The sequence below is a fragment of the Rhinoderma darwinii genome, chromosome 10, assembly GCF_050947455.1.
Source record: "Rhinoderma darwinii isolate aRhiDar2 chromosome 10, aRhiDar2.hap1, whole genome shotgun sequence".
Classification (NCBI taxonomy): Eukaryota; Metazoa; Chordata; class Amphibia; order Anura; family Rhinodermatidae; genus Rhinoderma; species Rhinoderma darwinii.
In genome coordinates, this window is record NC_134696.1 from 32,033,085 (window position 1) to 32,054,989 (window position 21,905).

General features: G+C 41.9%; 1 protein-coding gene across 5 annotated transcripts in view; it reads left to right on the forward strand.

Annotated features, from left to right (window-relative positions):
• SAMD11 (sterile alpha motif domain containing 11) overlaps positions 1 to 21,905 on the forward strand; it is a 139,948-nt gene that overhangs the window by 91,306 nt on the left and 26,737 nt on the right. For all 5 annotated transcript variants that reach the window (XR_012850845.1, XM_075839703.1, XM_075839704.1 and 2 more), the window contains exons 6-7: positions 13,105 to 13,197; positions 18,197 to 18,358. Coding sequence is in view for 4 of the 5 variants with exons in the window: in XM_075839703.1 (XP_075695818.1) it covers positions 13,105 to 13,197; positions 18,197 to 18,358 (255 nt within the window). In the remaining variant the exon portion in view is untranslated. The remainder of the gene's footprint in view (positions 1 to 13,104; positions 13,198 to 18,196; positions 18,359 to 21,905) is intronic.

A 21,905-nucleotide genomic window follows, 5' to 3' on the forward strand; every position in this document is an offset into this window, starting at 1 on the left:
ATGTGTTTATGTATAGGCAGATCTTTAAAACTGAGCGTCAGAATATAATGGGTGAATAATACTTTACTTAGGCTTCGTTCACATCTGCGTCAGGGTTCCGTTCAGGGGTTCCGTCTGAGCTTTCCGTCAGGGGAACACATGAACAGAACCCTGACTGAAACAAACGGAAACCATAGGTTTCCGTTGCATCACCATTGATTTCAATGGTGATGGATCCGGTGCAAATAGTTTTCGTTTGTCTCAGTTGTGCAAGGGTTCCGTTGTTTTGACGGAAACAATACCGTAGTCGACTGCGCTATTAATTGCGTCAAAATGTAGGATGAAAAAAAAAAAGATCCGGCATGTTCAATTTCAACATGCCCGATCCTTTGTTCACTAGGGAGATAAGCCGCCAAAGAGGTGTCCGGCAGTGTCTTATTCCTCTATGCTCATTAAAAACCGAGGCCGAACAGAGTGTGCATGCGTATGGCAAGGTCGGGAGAAATAGCGTAACATCTATTGAGATTGTAGTAATAGATGGTCAGCATGAATTTTTTAATGTCAGAAATTTCTCTAAGAACAATAACCTGTTCAACCCATTAACTGGCTGTACCCAACATACAGATAAACTAGAAACCTGTTTCTACCTTTCAGAATATATGAAACCGAGTAACAATCCCAAATCAGGTTCTATAGTGTTTTAGTGCCACTTGGATACTCCATAACCTGTAGCCTGGAGTCTGTTGGTAGATTAATGGCAGGTATAAACCGCAACCTAAAGACTAACAGCCTATTCATATGGCAGCTGGTGAGAAATGTGAAGCTCCCAACAGCCCTGAGCCTGTATTATTAAATCCTCCTGACGCTAAATGGAGGAAATCAGATAACCACTCTATATTGGGAAATTGCTATAAAAGCAACTCCCTAATAGGTTTATTAATAATGACCATTGTCACGATCTGTGGATATGTGGACCCACTAGGCCGTACCACCGTAGCAGAGTCACAGCTGGCCAAACAACAGTCCTAGTACAATAGTACCTTTAATAGTCCAGACAGTAATTGAGGCTCGGCACAGATGAACTTGTAGACACTTGTAGACGTGGTGTATAATCAGCAGGCGTGACCGGGGGCACAACACGACTCCAACAGGTTAAGGCACAAGAACAGATATAGCACGGGATACAGGATACATGTAGCAGGGCACGGAAACAACTGGAACAGGATAACACTAAGGGACAATTTGCTAAGACTAACATGAGTAAACACAACAATGCTCAGGCAATGAGTGAAAGGGCGGAGCCCTTTTTATAGTCCAGGGTGATCATGGGTCAATTGATGATTATTTTAATGTGCGCGCACTGGCCCTTTACGGGACACAGCAGAAAGGAGCGGAAGTGAGCACTGGCGTCTCCTGGGGAGGAGATGCGGGCCAGCGCTCACAGATCCATGGCTGCGGCCGTCGGGGACGAGTAATCCCAACGATCCGCGGCCGTGGACGCTACAACCATATATTTTAATACAGTACTATTCAAGAGGTAGCGTAGAATGTATGCCTGTATATATTTATTAACGTATGTGCGTGTCAGTGCCTAAATGCATTGCTGAATCTTTCCTCCATTAGACCTGCATCATTTCATCAATGCTCTAATCCATCATCTTTTTTTCACAAATGGTCTGTAAAAGAAAAGACACTAGATCCTTATATGAATTATAGGTAATACCTGGGTGATTTTAGTTTTGGATTTGCTTGTTGTCCCCTGTCATCGGCTCTGGTACTAGATTATGATAACTACCTGGACTAGCTAAGGTCTTTCTGCTCTAAGAAACTTCCATTTGCTAATTATAGTGTTTAGTTGGTCGAACTTCTGGTTCATTATAAGAGTCTGATAAATATGCAAACTAAAGGTCCTATTACATGGCCCGATATGGGGCGTAAAAATTAGCACTGATCAAAGAGACAGCTCGTTGATCGGTGCTCGTTTGCTCCTTTCAAAAGGAGCAATGATGGGTAATGTATGGGGACGAGCGATAGTTACTACAATTTTTACCCTTCAGAAACGATTGTTTTCCTATCACAGTACAGATTTTCCGCATGAGTGCGGGTTATTGGTCATATCAGATAGAATATCTGCCCGTCCAGAGCCTGATTATGTGTCTACAAACCAGCAGAGGTGGTTACTTAGCATAGTAAAACAAATCCACCCAAAACCTCAATATTATGTGGAGTACTTTTCATTCCAACATGAGTGAAATTTGGTTTCTGAGAAGAATTCTCATGGTCCACGGATCTTAAATCCAGAAAAACCCGAAAAACTGCAGTGTGGTTCCCACTGGTAACAACTGGCAATAGATAAGTGGTTGTCATCTGATTTGTCACATCTCTTTCCCCACAAAATAAAGGGGAGATGGCGCTCTTCTAGTTTAGGGTTGGACTGAGGATCCTCCAGTCAGGCAGCCCATTTGGAGCTGACTTTGCAGCCAATCGCTCGCCACTAGACCCTATTTCTTCTAAGTTGATTCACAAAAAAAACCTATTAGACCTTATTAATGATATGTCTTGTGTGTGCAATGATCACAACAAAGATTACAGTAAAAGTAAAATTGGACATGCACACGTCCTGTTTATATTGAGGGTTGGCCCTCATAATCACTTCTTCTGATGGATCAAAGGAACCCCAGTCTGATGTTGGGTGGAAGGTCCATCCAGGCTATCCGTTCTGGGCATCCTGGCAAAGGTATTGACCTGAATAGGAGTCATTAACAGCAGTATATGGATGTTCTCACCTAACTGCAGTAGCGGGCCGCTGATGTCCTTCAAGTGTGTGTTTGCAGTACAGTGGTCCTCCAGTACTATGGTATGTCAAGAAAATTCTCCATATCATTTATGTTGCTGATGTCTTATACAATCACAAATGCTCAGAAGAGATTTACAACTAGATGATGAAAATTTCTTAGCAATTTAAGAGATCTGTATCTCTTTTTTTTTGCAAAAGAGAGGGATCGCGCTTCACTAGCGGACAAACGTCTCACCGACAGTTGATGGTACAGTCACGGTACATAAGAAACCACTGACTAAAGGCCCATTTACATCGGCCAATTATCGGACAAACGAGCGTTCGCAGAATGCTTGTTCCTGATCGTTTCCCTGTGTAAACAGGGCAAAGATCAGTTTGTTCGTTCATCGGCTGATCGCATCATTTAAATGCCTAAACTATTATCGTTGTCGGCAGCACATCTCCCTGTGTAAACAGAGAGACGTGCTGCCGACATTATTCAATATGGGGACGAGCGATCGAAGTAACGATCGCTCGGCCCCATACTAGCTTCTTGGGAAAGGAGCAAACAAGCGCCGATCAACGAGCTGTCTCATTGATCGGTGCTCGTTTACACGGCCCACGTTGGGCCATGTAAAAGTACCCTTAGTTTTTACGTGAACCATTTGGACTATATTTTCTGCATCCCTCTAATACCAGGGAAATTTTGTGTGAGCAGAAAGTGCCTGTTATCTGTAGGAAGGATGAGATTAGCCGGTGATAAGACTAAAGGTGCAGTGCTGGCTGGAGCTCAGAGGTTTTATCTAGAGAGAGGGATGAGCTGAGCACAAGGCTCACTTTAATCTTAATTGGAGAAGACATACAAAGAGATGAGGCAGCCCAGGCCAGAAAGCTGCAGGTTTGCACATTAAACACAGATTTAGAAGCCTCTTTAAGCGGCTCGAGGTGTCTCTGTAAACAAGCACAATCCTGACCATCCACTTTAGCTAATTCGCCCTGCCCAGAGGGGGAGAGAGACACTGCACCTGCCCTCCTCCCTGCCACACATGCCCTTTCTCTTATGGCCCTGTGTTTGCAGACACCTGTCTCTTTAACCCCGGCTCCTTTGCAATCCACACGGCGGATCTTTTACAATTCTGGTAATACGCGGTCCTGTCAATTTCCCTGAAATGTGTGCATGAGAGAGCTGTAATTTTGTTTATTAGCTTATTTTTTTTTTATCTTGCTTTATTCACGTTTTCAGATTTATTTTATGTTTTTTAATCACTTTTTGACAAACAGATTGTGCATGTATTTAATATCATTATAGATGTTTTAGGATTTATTCTCATTTTTGATAGTGTTTAGATGGAATGTGTCCTGTAGGATCATGTGTTTATATACCTATTGTTCAACCTTTTAAGGCATTTTTTTAAACACTTTATTGTTTTTATTTTACATTTTAATTGTTAATGCTGATTGTATCTATGTACATTAGGTGAAAATGTTCTTTTATATTTTTGAATACTTTGCAATTCTGCCTATAGCGTGTAGTTATCCAACAAGTTTTTCTGTAATAAATCTCCCTCATTAACATGTGATATATTTTCGGCAATTATTGATTTATTTCTTTTTTGTACTCTGACTGGGTTAATAGAGAGACAGGATATCCTGGTCTCACCTGTTAGACATAGTGGCGTAAAGTGTTTGCTTAATGTTGAATTAGGCTGCACGTGATAACCTAAAGCTCAAGGACATGGCACACTGTGTCATCGGGTGCAGGGAGGGAGAGGAGATCCTGTGACCCTCTCTATTGCCACCCTCTGTTTTGTGATGTATCTGCATCAACAAAGTAACAATACAATTTTGATTGTAACTTTTATTTGCAAAAGAACTGATACAGACCTCTTTGTATTGGGGTTACACAAAGAATGCCCAATAAGAGGGTACAATTGTGCCCCTAAATATGGACAGGTTCCCTTTAAACAAGTCAACCCTTGGTCAACAAAACTGAACTCCCCTTGGTGGTATCAATGTATTTGATCATAGTAATAAGTTTAGTACAAACTAAAGGAAGGCCAGTATAAACGAAAAAATTTAACGTTCTTTATGATAAGATGTAAGACGGTAATGTGATATATGATGCCCATGTTAAAGTGACCCGCATGTATTGGGGTGATAATTGGGTAGCAGACAGTATACAGATACAGCAATTGAGAGGCTTACAGTTTCAAGTTTGATTGTCAGCTCTTCTGCAAGATTCTTGGTGATGTCACTCTTCAGCGTGATGAGGACTGGTATGGATGGGCAGCTCATATCTGTGTTCATTCAGCGTGACAGGAATTCAGGATTCACCTGGCTCCTGTACATGCAGCTGCATGGCAGGCCGTGAAAACCTCAGCTCGCTGCACACAAGAAAGTGAAGCGGAGACACGCTGACAGGGGTGAAGCTGGCTGTGAAAAATTGAGACAGAGTGAGTGGTAAAAGGAGACCGTCACAGCAGGAAGAGCGGAAAGCAGAATTCTAGCGAGGGCTGCAGAAAGGATGTCTGCGGTACATGCACCAAGAAAGTTTTGGTAGGACAAAGTAATCGAGCAACTCAAGGGTCAGGGTTGTGTGTGGTGAGCCAGACACTCCTAATAGACGTCATGAAGAAGGTTTCCAAGATCTTGCAAGATTAGACCGTTGCAGCTGATGGCCTAGGCCTCCATAATGGGTTGGATTTGGCGTTGACCGCAGACATGTGAGTGTGGACTTGTTTTGTGGTTAGATCAGAAGCTTTCAAGGTGTTGCTTTTGTAGATTGACTGTACGTATCGCAGGACCAGACATCTTGCCGGTCTCTCTGAAGCCTTCTTCAGGTTGGTAACAGAATGATAACTTGTCTGTCGAGTTCTATTGCCATGTCTGGGTTTCAGTCTTGTTTTGGCTTCTTGACCTTTTTCTTGCAAGCCACAGTATGACTGCACCTTGGATGAGCCTTGCTGTCAGTACTGCAACTGTCGAGAAGTGATATAGTGCAAGGTAAACATGAGCCTTGTGTATTCTCCCCCCACACAATGTAATTACTTCCTTTTCTCATGCACCTCGCCATCCCATAACCGTCTGTTTTGTAAGATGAAGTCAAAATCAAATTTCTCTACGTTAATGTTCAAGGGGTGGGGGTTGGGCCGCTTTGTCTCAAACTAATTAAGAGCGCAATGTATTATATTTGCGCTTGAGGCCAACATATGTCACAAATATAGTGTGACACATTTATTACTTTATAGTATCCGTGTCGGACTGGGGTTCCTTGGGCCCACCAGAGGAGATGATTCTTAGGGCCCTCTATCTATATAGAACATGTACATGTCCACTTAATTTCATCATAGTCCTTGTTGTTATCATTGTACACACAGGATATATCATCAATAAGGTCTAATAGGTAATTTGTGAATCATCCCATAAAAAAGAGATCCTTGTGGCTACTGATTTCTCCAAAGATCTCCAAATGGGGTTTTCTTCTGTTGGACCTTTTAATACCCATCATTGTGTTAGAGCCTGGGCCCACCGGAGGATCCTCAGAAGTTCTCTGGTGGGTCAGTCCAACCCTAAATAGTATGTGCATTGAATTTGAGGGTCTCTGAATTAGATATGTGTACAGTAGGGATCATGGGGCAGATATTTTGTGGACTTCTGTCAGTAATCCCATTGATGAAATGTACAGTAAGATCCAGAACGGATATACTTGTTCTAGACCTGTACACTGCAAATACCTGCACCTCAGACCACACTCTTCTCTACTTGCACCTATATTTCAATCGTGCAGAATATATTAAAAACTGACTTTAGCGGTGTTTAGTAAATGAATTCTCAGGCTGGATTCACACAAGCATGATCGGTCCGTAAAGGACGGAATGTACTTTGGCTGCAAATCCCAGGCCAAACACACTGCAGGGTGCCGGCCTTCTGGCACCATAGTTATGTACGACGCTAGGAGTTCCTGCCTCTCCGTGGAATTACTGTCCCGTACTGAAAACCTGATTACAGTACGGGACAGTTGTCCGGCAGCGAGGCAGGGACTCCTAGCATCGTACATAACTATGAGGCTAGGAGCCCGGCTCCCTGCAGTGTGTTCGGCCCGGGATTTGCAGCCCGAAATACGTTCCGTCCTTTACAGACCGAACATGCTCGTGTGAATCCAGCCTCACAGTAACTGCACCGCAAAACCCTAAACCCTTTAATCTCTAACTGTTGCCTTCCTATTCCACAGGATCTAAATCTAATCTAATAAACTATGGGTCCCCAACCAAGACTTTGACCTAACAGTCTATAGTCCTCCTCTCTCCAGCTGGCAGTAGCTCTTTACAGGCAATAATACATTGCATTCAACTGTACAGCACATATACATAAAATATATTTAGGTGTATTGTATAAGATATATTTTTCCTATTGTCTCTTTTTGTACTATTTTGTTACTTGCTCTGGGTACGTCCCCTGTGCCCCATTTCTGCAATTATTATTATTATTATTATTATTATTATTATTATTATTTCTTCCTCTCCTCCACTTGTGCTTTCTCCTATGCATTTCTTTCCACCCCTCCTTTCCTCTCCTCTCCTCTGGTCCTCATGAAGAAGACAGTTTGAAAGCTTTCCGCTTTGCTCTGGGCAGAGTCTCGGCTCTTGGAGCCAATCAGTGGCGGCACTTCAGCCCCGGTGGGGCTCGGCAAACATTAGATCAATAAGTTATTAGCACCATTCTGTCAGCTGTAATGTGGAGATTGATTGTGCGGGAGCCCAGGTTTGCTGGCTGCCACTTCCCCAGCCTGATGAAGATGACAGATTAAGGGAATAAGAGAAAGGAATTAAGAAATCTGTGCCGTCAGATGTGTCATGGACAGGAGACGCGTGGCCCTACCGATCAGTGGCTCATGCCAAGCGCTGGAGTGTGCACTATGGGGCGCTTAACACCGTGATGGGCTCAGTGGCACAGCTCTCTAAAGTCAGTGTGGTTTAGTGCTGCCTCATTAGCTGGGCACAGGCACGATGTGCTGCTGCCGCCTTCTAATGCTTGCTCCCGCAGCTGTGTTTGCCCTGCAGGTTGCTCCTTAATAGCACAGAGAGCTCCACAGAGAGCGCAAGGAAAGGAATCACGGTTGTAAAAAAGAAACAGGCAGCGAGAGGAAGGGGAGAGGCGGCAGATTTTAGATCAAGGGAAAAATGAAAAAGGATACGGGAATTGAAGGAGACGAAAAAAATAAAAAGCAAAACAGAAATGATATGTGGAAGGAATAATGAACGTAGCTAATAGGGGGATTGTGGAGCGCAAAGTCGCTGCTGACTGGAAAATTATTACATCCGTATGAAAATCCAAATTATCGGAGAAGTAATGTAATGATACTGCCCCCAATCAGACGGCTGTCCCAATAATACATTACCATGAGGATTATCTAAACCGGGCCTGAAATATATTTGCTCTCATTCCAGTTGTAGCAAAATAAAACCGTTAATCCCCATTATGGGCTATTCTCTGCAATAACCTGCCACGTTGTATTCCAGGGGTGTTGAGCCAGTAAAATTTTCGCCCAGATACAAATGATCATTTTGTCGAATTACATTTTGTAGATGGATACTATGCTGGAATATATGCTCACTGGTTGTTGGAAGGAGCCATCATGGAATTTTTCTGGACTTGGTAGAAAATAATATCGGAATTATTGTACATATTTTGCTGTTCGAACGAGTTGAAGGGGGTTTTCCAAGATTATGATAGAATTAAATTTGCTGCTCAATCCTAATCACATGAATAGGTAGGGGCTGCAATACCAGAAACAGTCCATGGACAGGAGTGGCGCTGTTTCTGTTAACAAATACAATCCATTACTCTTAAAAACGGGTATATCACCTACAAACTGAGTGCTGGATTATATTAGTATTTGGAATTGGTAATATCATGTATGATTTGAGTGATTTGTAATGAATTGGAGTGTCATAAGATTAAAAGAAAAGAAGAAATTACTTCATGCTGTACAGAAGGGGTCCAGACAGACTATCAACTCTTGTTTGATGGCACTTCTAGATTTTTATACCTGCAGTTTAAAGAAGTGATATTGCTATTATATTTTTTCTTAAATGGACACTAACTTTTCAAACAATTTCTGCTAATCTAATAGTATACCTGATATAGAACAACTTTGTAATTTACTTACTGTTAAAATGTAGTTGTTTTATCCATTCAAATTCTGTGTGAAGTTACTGCCACTAGGTGTCTCCCTTCCTGTAATCTGCTGTCCACCCCCCGTTGTCAAGCAAAGTTCGTCCCTGGTTACGGAGCAGAATTCACAAGCTGCAGAAGGTGGGGGTGACCACTCCCTGCCTATACAAGTTTATGTAGAGGGGAAGGGGAGCAGGGACAGCGTGAGTCAGCAACAGACACACTGCATACAAGTCTATGGAGGGGGTGCAGGGGAGTGAGCAAGAGTAGAGAGAAAGACATAGGCTGCTGGTAAGATTTCTATATCATCCAGTGCTGGATTCTCAGCTATAGAAGACATGATAGCAGTTAGACTCTGCCCACTAGCTCAGAGATTACTGAGAATTAGAGAGAGCGCCTGCAGAGGGGAAAATTGCTAAATAATGCAGACTACAAGTCATATAATGGCCAGAATTATTGTTATTCCTCATGTACATACAAATGACAGCTTATTCTGAAAAGTCACCTAAAAAGTTAGGTACGCTTTAAGGGTTAGAAAAATAATATAAAAAAGAAAATCTGAGGTGCTGCATAAATGGCTTTTTAAATGGCAAGAACCAATTTCTCGAAATTTAAATCCAAGTCTGGAGTAGGCGCATCCCTTGGAGAGGTTTATCCCTAATTGAACGCTTTCCCAAATCTGCAATCTGTGCACCAACCTTTGGCTTATCTCGCAGGCAGCCATAAGGCTTACGCAGTAACAAACACAGAGCGTGGCTGCACAACAGCTTCTCATAGGGTTCAGTGTAAGCATTATTCATCTGTGGACGGAACGCAGCACTTATGGGTGAGGATTAAGCGTAGGGAACTATGCTATATATTTAATGAAGGGGGAGAAAAAAGACCATTTACTTTTTTGCTTAAAGAGCAATTCCCTCTAAAATTAAAAAATTATAAAGTCACCAGTAAATATATCTTTGAGTTGTTCATTTTCTATTTAGCAATATAGTCATATCTGTTTCTGGGAAAGCTGAGTGACCAGCAATATGACCACAATGAAATCTTCCACGTGATTAACACCAAGCTTCCTAAGTATCCTGAATGGCAAATCTGACTAGTTATGCATTAATACGGAATCAGGACATGTATCGCTGAGTAACTAGGCAGATCGACCATTAAGAAGTGTGGTAAAGCTGGCAGACTGCCCCTGTGGTTGGCACCAGAAACCGATTAGTGGTTGCATAGAATTGTTAACAACATGACAGAAGAGGACTCAAGAGCTTACTTTTTTGAGGGGAAGGGGGGGACGGGACTTTTTAGGTCGGACATTAGAAGACTAATTCTGTCTATTGATCCAAGGTTCAAGAGAAAGTATCACAGTATCATGTTGGCCTTGTGGGTCATCAGATCGGATGAATTGACATCACAATTGACCTTCAGTATCCATATCCTTTTACCACCTCTCTCCATCAGTGACTTTTTATTCTTCGGTAACATTGAGTAATGTTGTGAGTAAGTGCGAAATATTAACTGCCCTCTAATCCTTCGTTGCTTTCCTCCAAAAAATACTCATGTGGCAGAGCAAGGGCCAATTCAGTAAATCATTCTGGAGATCTGGGACAGTGCTTCTCATAGCGGAGCCAGAACCTACCCCGATCCCACACACATCTGCTCTACTGCAAGCCAATAAACACAAGCTGTTAGGAGACTAGATCCTGAGCACAAAACGAGAATGTGCGCACATCCAGGTGTGTATAGCTCTTATGTACAGTAAATGCAAAAATACATATAGACTGAAATCATATTAGTTAACCCATTATCTTTGGGCTAGTGAGTACTGGAGAACTAAACCAGTATATAAAACAATTCAGCCAGCTTACCTCTGCACTAAAGACCAATTACACAGTCAAGTTCGGAATATGTATAGATTGTTCGGTTTCCATTGTACATACATGGCTAAACCATGTCACTGGTTCCTACTGACATGATTGGCTGCTTTCTCTGATATTTTGGCTCTGCATACCAAAAATGTCTCCAATAACTTAGTCTGCCATTTTGGAGGCTGTGGAGAGCTTATTTGGTCACCTGGTCACCCAGTCTGCATAGAAGTAGAAACAACCTATTTCTGCTCCCCCTCCCTCCTCTATATCTATCAGAATTGTAGTCACTCTTATGTGTCTGCTTGAATTATTACAAAAAAAGAAAGCACTCCTTCACTGAGGTAGAAGCAACCACATGACAGCCCACTTGAGAACCAAGTATGCAAACTCTTCCTTTTAGAAGAGTAGCTCTACAAATGGGCCATGCTGAGATTCAAAGACTTCACATTATAGTAGCACAATGAAGCAGTTACACTAGAAGGGGCTATCCTGCTACACAAATTAATCCATCCTTTGTAGTGTGGGTCCTATGGATATATAGTGTGTACTGGGGCCAAGGAGCGTCGTGCTTTGTCTTTGGACTCACAGTGAACTCACTGGTGACCGGTCATTTCGCGTGACCTCCCCCAGTCTCCACATATAAGAAATGTTCCCATTGACATCATTCTTATGTGTGTGTGTGGCCTGGAAAATATTGCCGCCATTCATAGTTGTACTGTGTTTTTATGATCTTGTGCCTATTTTAGAACAGTCTTTAGTATTCGAGGCATTCATCATGAGCCGTGCAATGTCTAAGAATATGTCGCAGACGTTGCTCAGATTGATAACGTTCTTCTGTAGCGGCAGAACCAGTATTGGGCTCTGATGGTGGAGAGTGCGGGAACGGTCTCTGTTTGTTTGTCAGGAGCGGTCGTTGACGGTGTGTGGGTAGCTTCTGGCTCACTCTTCAAGCCTGTAGGTTCCTGCCCTTCCTTGTCTGTAACGTCCCTGGCAGGAGCACACGCTGAAGGTTGAATGGCGGTTTGCCAGTGTTTGTGTTTGCAGAATTCGTGACCGAGCACACTGTCTGTGACTTTGTACAAACTTTGCCTGGGCTTGTTTGTCTGCCCTTTCTGCCGCAATAGAACTTTATGAGACGCACGCAGTAGACGTGGCCAAATATAGCTTGCCAGCTGTTTTTTTTATTTTTTATAAACTTATAACTTCAAGCATCCGCTGGTGATGGTAGTTGTAGTTCTATGACACTATGAATGGGACATTTTAATGCATCAGTAGTAGCTCTAAGGTGTTGGGTAGTCAAAAATGACCTAGGTATCGTCGATAAAACCCAAATCACTATGGAGTATCGTGCATATAGAGTTAATTTTTTTTTACGTGACCCGAAATACAATTGGCATAAATCTAGTAATTGTGACAAACACGTCTTGGTTTACGCAGACACAGGAACACGTTGTAATTGGCGGGCACCGTACCCCGCTTATGCACAGCAAGCCCTCTCGCTGACGGCAGCGTGTTCCTGTAAGATGCTGCATCTATTCTATAACAAGCTCTTGATAGATGAGAATTTGAAGCTTCCAATGACAGCCTGCCTCTTCCTTCCTGCCGTGTGCAGCAGTATCAGGCTCCCAGCCTCCCCCAGCCACATAATAGGAGGGTATTGATTGGAAATCTGTGCAGGGGGACGCTGTAATTGTATATTAGATATTTGCGTTGGCTCGCGGAGCTTCACTAATGCAAAAGACGTTTCCGTAGCATCCGCAAGCAGAGAAGTGGAAGAGACAGGCAGGCAGAGGAGGCGAGACAGTTGCCAAGGCAGAGAGACAGCCAAGGAGACGAGGAGATAGGCAGGGAGCACAGGGAATACTTAGACCAGGCAGCTGAGGGCTGTTATAGAAGCATTTGGGAAGAGGTTGAGGAGAATCTCCGGCTTCTTTGTAGTTGTTCAGCATCAGGAAACACACAGGGGACAGATGATGAATCTCAGTAAGAATAACCTGCATTTAATATTTTTTATGACTCCAAATCATTTCATTGATTCCCTCCCTGGGTGAGCACAGGCTGATGTACTACACAGGGGGTAGCGGAAATCACGGTTATCTTAGTAGGTTCCCTAGCAGTGGGTTGATCGTTTGTTGCGTTTTTGTGGGATTATTTTCTTTTTCTTTTATGTCTTTTTATTCCCTGTTTCCTTAACCCCTTGGTGTCCACCCTGGCTAAACCCGTAGACGTTTTGTCCCAACCATGTAAAAGATCATTTTGTTTTGTATATTTATTGGACTTTATTTGACATTCTTTTTTTTTTTCTTTTTATTCTAGATGACTTTTTAGGCAAGAAGCGAGAATGCTCTCCCAATAGTAACAGCGAGTGCCCACTGGAAAGCAAGAAAGCCAGAAGCGAGTCTCCGAAGGGTAAGTGGCACTCCGTGCTCTTTCTTAAAGCGCTGATTGCAAATGGGGTGGGGGCGAGGGGGGCGCTGTAAGCTTGTGGAGGGGCGTGGATGGAGGGAGGGAGAGTTGTCAAGGTGATGTGTTTACGGAGTGTCAAAGTGTAAGAGGAGGGAGGAGGAGAAGGGCTACCGAGTGGATAAAAATGCCTCATTAGCCCACCCTTTCATTGCTATCAGGGACATCACTCCGCTGCGCCCTAATGATTTGCTCTGCATGCAGATGGGTGTTAATGAGGCGGCTAAAACTTTACATGATGTCAGCCCAGACAATAAGCCATGATCCAATCCAGTCCGAGCTGCCAACAAGACACTGGATGAGGAGGAGCAGTGTCACATTGAAAGTGCTCTTGGCAGCTGCTGCAGTCTGAATGTGTGGGGGTCTATGTGTGAAATCTCACTAGCGATTCCTACCCCGCAATCCTATTTTACTTTTTTAACATTTTATTTTAACTTTTGTTCTTGTGATCTTCATATTGATCCATGCATGTAACTTTCCTTGGCCTGGGACCAAATTGAAGTTTGTAAATCGTATTTGGGACCTATTGCTATTTTTTATTTTTTTTGTCTGGTTAATAGAAAATCAGTAAATAAATTACATTTCCATATTCAAAATTATAATTTTTTAATATTTTTTGGAGAGTTCACTATTTTGCAAAAACTGGGACGTGTTCCTTCGTTTTTATGGCTATGGCCAATTTACGACTCCAAATTTCTAACATTTAAGTGAATTACTTTTTATATTTTTTTTAAACACGATCCACAAATACTTAATTAATACATTTCTAGCTTTCTATGCTAGTTTCTAGAAAGGCAAACATTTTATTTCATCCTTGTGATCAATCTTTGGGGTGTATGCCGTGTATAAACGTTTTGGATTGCTATACACCTATATATATAATGTGTGCGCTATTTTTTTTAACTGTTAAGTTATTTCTCTAACTTTTAGTCCGTCTGATCCTTTATTTTGGGGTTTGGGTGTTTATGACAAGAATGGCATAGTCTGCACCTCTATTCTTTCCGTCAAACCAGCAGAAACCTGACAGAGCCTATTATAAGTTGAATTGATCCATCATACTTGTCATGGCTCCTTTAAGAATGAAAGCTATGATAGTAGTGTGAACAGAGCCTTCTACAGGTAGTCTAGAGAAGACTTTGTAGCATGAGTTATTGTGGAACTACAAGTACCATAATATCTCAATATATCTACCCATACCCATCCAACTCATAATGTACTAAGGTGTAACCCCCAGTTATTCCTGTCTATCACAGTCATGTATTTGCGTGATTTAAAATTTTTTCCTTGAACCATGGAGTTAGAATTCGCGGAAACGCACGCTCGCCTAAGACCTCACAGTGGTTAATTACACTGCGCTCAGAGCAGGGAAAAAATGTAGATGAAAAAAACATAGCAATTAATTCTCTAAGCTTCTGTTCACGCTACCAAACAAAATTAATCAGAAATAATTAGTGTTTTTATTTTTGGAGTCTCTGTAGATTCCTTCCTTTGTTTTGAGGTCTCCTTGAATCTTTCTCATTATAAGACAGCCCTGGCACAATGAACCCAGTTGGTGGCCTTGAAATTTTTGACGTTAACCCATTTACTGCCAGACCTTTATCGAGTGGCTGCATTTGCAGGTAGAACCTACAGCAATATCTCAATTCAGAGACTTTGAAATGATGCAGTGCAAGCGAATATGACAGATTCAACTCTGCTACATTTACATTGAAGTTGCATTGCCATTTTGATACTTTTCTATCTCTATCTTCCCAATATAGATTGCATTTTAAGAGGTCATGTGACAAATTGAATTATTTAAACCACTGACCATTAGTCCAGGGACACATTACTATTGACTTTAGAAGCCAGTTATACCACTCCGGGAGCCAAAAGCTTTTTTTTTTCGTTGCCAGGCAGTAAGAACTTTTATACACATTAAGAGCCAACAACGCAAAAAAGTTAGGCTCCACTGGGAAACTTTTAGGAGCACAGGCGACCCGGCTCCTGGGATTTGTCCAACCTGCATTAGTCATTCAGTTCAAACTAGGCCATTCCTTTGGGGAATAAGATTTCCAGTAAAGGGATATTCAATGCATTACAGATACACATCACATGCTTTAAAAAAAAATACGCATCTTGCTATTTAAACTTACTTTATTTTGTGTTCTCCCAGAATTCAAGTCTACTGTTTTATTCTGATCTTCTTGACGATTTGAATAGAATGCTATAACTGCAGTAAAGACTGACACAGTCAGATTATTAAGAGAAAAGCAAAGTATAATCTGCACAAATCGGACATGGATGAATAGAGTATTAAAAGACGTTCAGGCACATGCATTTCCAGGTGTTTTTTTAATTTTAGGTTAGGGGGAAAATGCCATGTTATATAGTCCTTAGTGGCTATAAAAGGATTCCCTTGGAGAGGTCTCCAGCACTCCGTAACATACTATAAGATAAGTAATTTGGCTGTCCTTCCACTCCACGACCTATTCAACCCTTCCAGCTGCCCGGAAGACAGCGCTGCACTTGTTAATCGACTGGATGTGAAAGCTGAAGCTTCTTCAGTCACCAGATAATTGTTCTCCTTGTGAGTCAGAGGAGAAGACAGACAGACAGATGCTGCTGTCTGGTCCGTCCATTGCCTTTCTGGTGCCTCTTGGAGATTTGGCTGGATCAATGTCCAATCTTCGGCCATATTAGCCGGTAATGACCAGAGCAGACACAGGAAAGCTGCAGTGATCTTGGTATTAGTGAGGGCTGAGTGCAGTTAAAGCTCTAGATCAGGTTTTGTCTGGCCTACTTGGTAATTAAAGACCCACGTCTTGGCGTTTTCTCTTTTTTTTTCTAATCCAGAAGTATGAGCAGATTATGGTGTCAATTTGTAAACCTCTTGGCGCATCCCAGATCCCTGTGTCATGTAATGTCCCTAAATAAGACTTAATTAGCACTGATCACCTCACCCATCTCTGAGATTATTTTGGTTTTATCAATTATTTTTTCCCGGTTTAAACTGTATCTGCATCTTCAGTACGCAGATACAGTTGAATCCAATGGTAGATCAGGGGGATGTAAGGTCCCGGCTCTACCATTCACTATATATTGCTGGACATGAGGCAGTCATGTCATAGCGCCAGAGGAGCAGAGTGATCTCTTCTGCTCGTTCTTGGAACAGGGTTTGGTGAGTATGTATATTATTATTTTTAACAGGTACTATTGGGGGCAGCTGTGGGGGCATTATACAGCGTGGGGGCAGCTATGGAAAACTTTTTTGGGGCCACTAGCTGCAGGACCTGTAGGAACAGACCGTTTTCGGATTATCAGACCATATTGAATTATTCTGATACCTTTGCCAGTATAATGGCGTTTCCTGCCACTCCACACAAGTCCTACTAATTCCTCCTAATTCCAGACACCACAATAGGGTATCAATAAGTATCAGGAAATGGACTTACTTTCAGCTGGATGCCAGGGAGAGTATATACCCCCCAGCCCAATTGTATATTTCGAAGCTGTATATTGGGAGCTGGTACGAGCCATTTCATCCCATGCCCCTTAGTTGGTGGTCGTAGAGCAGGAGATGTCTCAGAACCCATTGGTATTGATAAGACATCTCAATGACCATGTTTAGTGATGCCAGGGATTGCCAGTAAACATTAGCTCAATAGCAGAAAGTTCATCTTGAAATGAAATTGGCCAAAATTGTTTCTGCTTTCTTGTCTATTTCCTTTCCCAGTAGCTGGATCACTTTATGGCGGCAATGAACATTGTGGCCTCCAGTCTCACTTGTTTCTATTCATTGCGCAGTCCTTGTAGAAAGTCTCCCACACTACATTTGGAGTAGTAGTCTCTCTTTTGTTTGTTTTGTGCCCTGGAAGAGTCACGCTCCCGTCTTTATGAATGTAATTGCGTTTCCTTTCCCCCCAAGGCTGGCTCTGCCTATTTCCAGAAAGGTCACAGAGTAGAGCGCGTGCAGGTGACGGAATACTATAAATATACACGCCGGGCGTCTGGAGAGGCGTTTTTGATTAGTCTATGTACCCAGGTGTGCAGCAACGTTATTGGGCCCTTACAAAATGAGGAGTCTGGTGCAGGTGTGAAGCTTGAGAATATTGTGTTATGTTCTGTATCAGGGGTGGACATATTATCAATAATTAGATTTTAGGAACCAGTTAGACCAAACCAGGAGCCTGTTTTTTATTCTATTCTAGTAGCCAGACAATAAAAGCTTACATAGAGATCAATTAAAAACAAAAAGTTAGGCACCACCAACGAATGTTTCGGTACATTGGCTACCTGACTTACTGCATTAGCCCAGCCCTGTTCTATAGTCCCATGGACTGCCTATGATTTTCATACTATGTAATCATCTTTTATGGAGCCTGAAAGACTCGGTACATCTATAAGGAACCATCATGATCGCCCTCTTTAGACTTCTTATTGGTCGTCAGACTTTCTGACTCCTCTTGGCCCCCTTATCAGAGGATTATGGAGTCATCTTATGGGTGTAGCTGAACAAACTAACTTTTTAACTTTTTATTGATGTTCTAAAATGAAGTGCACTGTCTGGTTATCGAGCATCTTCATTATGAACTTCAGATATTGTGTTGAATTCTTCAGGTTATAGGTCAGTAGAGTGGTTAGCATGCCTGTCCTACGTGTATGCCGGTTATTTTGGTGCAGATGGCGGTATGAGGTGATACATAGGATGCAATATTGCAATTTCCTCGCTACGCCCCTTTAAAGAAGTAAAAGATTACATTTTATTGGTTGCTATGAGCAATGCCTCCAGTTCTTGTCTACAATAGTTTTTATACATGACACACTCATTATAAAAGGTCTTGGACCAGGTCATCAAGGGTTTTGTATCTGACGTAGTTTCCAACTACCTCGCATCCTTGGAACATGTTGCATTTGATATTTTATGGACAAAAAAGTTTCTAAGTCAAAATTTTTTCTTCCACAGAAAACTCTCAGACTCCTTTACTGGAGGAGCCATTGGCTCAAATGACCCCCGAGGAGCACTACAGACGTATGATGTCAGCACTTAATGAGCATGGCGGCTTTGAGGAGCAGCAGCAGCGGCTGTACCAACTGGCCAACACCATGGCAGTCCCTACCCACAGTGGTAAGAATGGGGAAATTCAACCCATACTATGACCAATACACTTAATTTGATTAATATAGTTTTAATAGGACCTGAAATGTACAACCACAAATCAGCTTCTTTTACTTTATATATGGATTTGTTATACTATGAAGCGTATCCATAGGCTGCAGCGATATTGGTGAAGAAACGGTCTCTTAAAGTAACAACAGCTGTTTTTACATGGATGAGGCTGAGATTCAGAGCCAAGATTTTAATAAATCAAGGCCACAGCTCGACTAACCCGTTAGGGCTTTGATTTATTAAAATCATTACTCTCAATCGTGACGGAGAGTCAAGGGGTGGCCTTGATTTATTAAAATGTACCAGCCTGAGGGTGGGGGAAGGGATTTACATCCTCAGATAGTAACTGATTCCCCGATAAGGGCTTGAAACCAGCGCACTTCATCAGTATTACAGGGGGGCCTGACATTATATATTTCCTAATACATATAATATAGGGAAATCATTTCCTTTGTAACATATATAATATAGGTAAATAAAATGCATATGTTTAAATTCTTGTTTTTAGTCCTATAAAGAGTAATAAGTAATATCTGAAAGGTAAATATATCATTGACTTTTCTTTTGATTTTAAAATGGAATATTTTACAGTGTCAGTGCCCCCTAGTGGACAGATTTGCATAAACAAACTGTAGAAGAAAAGTGAAGTGAAGTTTTAGTGCGCTGTGCAGGTGACATAAACCCATATACCATAAAAGAAATAAACACATGTTCACTACAGGGAAGAAATAGAGGGTTTTTACTGTCCGCATCATTTACTCACTGTAATCCTTATTGCAGCTGCTACTTTGATATATTTCTTTTTGTGTCTGGATCTATAGAAGGTCACTGCTTTTACTTGCGTCCCCTGTATAAATAAATTTCCCCCTGTTAGATATTATAGGATCCAGAAGAGCGAGTATTTCATTATACAGAGGACAGGGCACATTATGGTTAACTTGAATTATCATGTAGTAATTGGAGAGAGAACCCCTGACCCTCTATTCTATACATGGTGGGACCTCCGGAAAGTAAAGCTGTCCATACACATAACATGAAAATCGGACAAAATTGACTATTTCAGCAATTTCAGACAATCCTCATTTTAAAATGTTGATGACCGATTTTGCCACAACGATTTGACAGCAATTTTCGCATATGATTCGCTGCGGACTTCACCCCATACATTAAAAATCTGCACCATGAACTTAATACTGCACAGGTTTTTCTGCAACATGTAAATGAGGTTATATATATCTCTGAGGCACGTTTCATAAACGCCATTCTCACACATATTGTGTCAGATGATAGAAAGGCTGGCGACATTTTGTATAGGGACTGAGTGGATTTTAATACAAACCTGTATATAGTGACTACTAGGAGATATCTATAGTTAAAATTGCTTTTCCAAGGCCTATGTGTTATAGTTGAGTGCACTCATAAATCACTATATAGGGTGAGGCAATATTTGAAGCGTGGCCTCTGGTCTCTCTTCTCCGCAATCGTGATACAAATGCAGATCCAGGAAGATTTTTATCTCTGCTTTCTCCTGTCTAATATTAATCCTGCCTTCTGATCCTGGCTTTACACGCAGCCTCCTGGGCTTAAAGTGTCACTCCATGTGATGTTTCCAGCTGTCAGAGAAGCGGCCTGCCTTCTGCACATTCATAGAGGCAGTGGGGGACGGAGTCAGGGCTTCACGTCCGGGCCTGTCACTGAGTTAAGCGACATGTCAACAGGAGTTACAGGGACGCTGCAAGGATTTTATTTTCAGACGCATTTAATCATGTCCATTGATTTACAATAGAGAAAAGTATTGCACATTAAAAAATTATGTTCTGCTGTGTAAAATTCATTACCTACTGGTAAACCTATACATCTATGTCTGGGAAAGCTGCATGACATCCAATATGGTTTCCCACAAGGACAAAATTAGCCTAGTTATGCTGTGCGGCATTTCCCTCCCTATCATTCTTTTCGGCAGATGTGCTGTTCAGGACTTCAGTAAAGCTGAATGATAACTCCTATGGGAGTTGTAATAGCGGCCATCTTGGTACACCTCTCCGAGAAACCGATATAAAAAAAAAGCAGATGAATAGAAGAGGACAGAGGTGGATTTGTATTTAATAGTGTTTTATTTTTTATTAAGTACAGTCAAATTCTTAATATCAAGCATCCGATAGTACAGAAAAGGATTAATGTTAATAATATACAGATCTATACTGTTTGGTAATGTAGCAATTTCCCCGTTGAATTTGATTAATTTTCCTACTTTTTGTAGCACATGCTCCTTGAATATTTTGACGTTTATAGAATTTCGTAAACACGAATACCTCCTCTTTATCTATCCGGATAGTCCTACCTGATCCCATACATTACCTACAGTGTCTAACACCAGCGGTGTTTCTCATGTTGTAGTATTTTCGTCCAGCGCACTGTTATCTTTCATGATGTGGCACCACATCCTTCCCGCAGCGCCTTCCTCCTTGTCATCTTTCCTGTGCACAGTTTCTTTCTGGCACTCGGCTGTGCCCCCGTTGACCACCTTGCCAGTCTGCTCTGACAGGGGAAGCTGTGGTTGATAGTTGTTTGCAGGTCACACTGAAGAGAATAGGAGACTTGTTCTGGTAAGAGGGACATACTTTTAAAGGGACATTAACTTAATGCTTTATCCAAAATTGCAGTGCAGTTGAATGCAATCTGTCGTTCTCTGTTATCAGCCATTTCAGGCGGAGAGAGGCTGCCAATAGGATTACTGGAAGAAAGTCCAGAATTATGTCTGCCCCCATGATCACAGCTTTATTACATGTTTTGAGCATTTTGTACCCTGCATCCTTTTTTTTAATGCTCCTTAGCCATTTACATGAGCATTTGGAAGCTGCCCCCTAAAAGAACTGGAAAAACTGCTTTTATATGGGCTTTTAGGGTTAATGCTCCTTTAAGTTATCAAAGACAATTCAACAAAGGGGGTCCTGTCACGAGGACTGCTTCGCAGGCATCGGAGTACATTTTCAGTAGATATTTTGTGGCAGTTGCTATAAAAGGGATGTGGGTTTTTTTTTTTGTTTTTTTTTTTGTTTTTTTTTTTACGATTCTGTAACATCCAAATGTAAATTTGATTATTATCTCTTGGTGGTCAGGCAATTTTAGCTTGCAGACTATTCCGACTTCTTTTACATTTGCAGATACCCCCTCCTATCTCCGTAGCTTGCGTTCCTCAAGCCGCCAGCTCTGACAGGCTATGACACCCCCGTGACTGCCAAGCACTGCAGCTGGGAAGCCCCCCAGGCTGAACTGCCATATCTCATCTACACAGTGCATCTCACAGTTTGCTCAGGATCCAGCTACACAGTTGGTAACCTCGAGCTTCAGACTGCAGGATCTGTGGCAGGCAGACGTAGCCCAACTTAAAGCGCTACCTCCAGGCAACATGATCTGCACCCCAAAGAAGGCAATTAACCAAGCAGCGTTAATTGTGTCTGCGCCATCTATACTTCTAATGATCATCCATTGTCATTATTACACA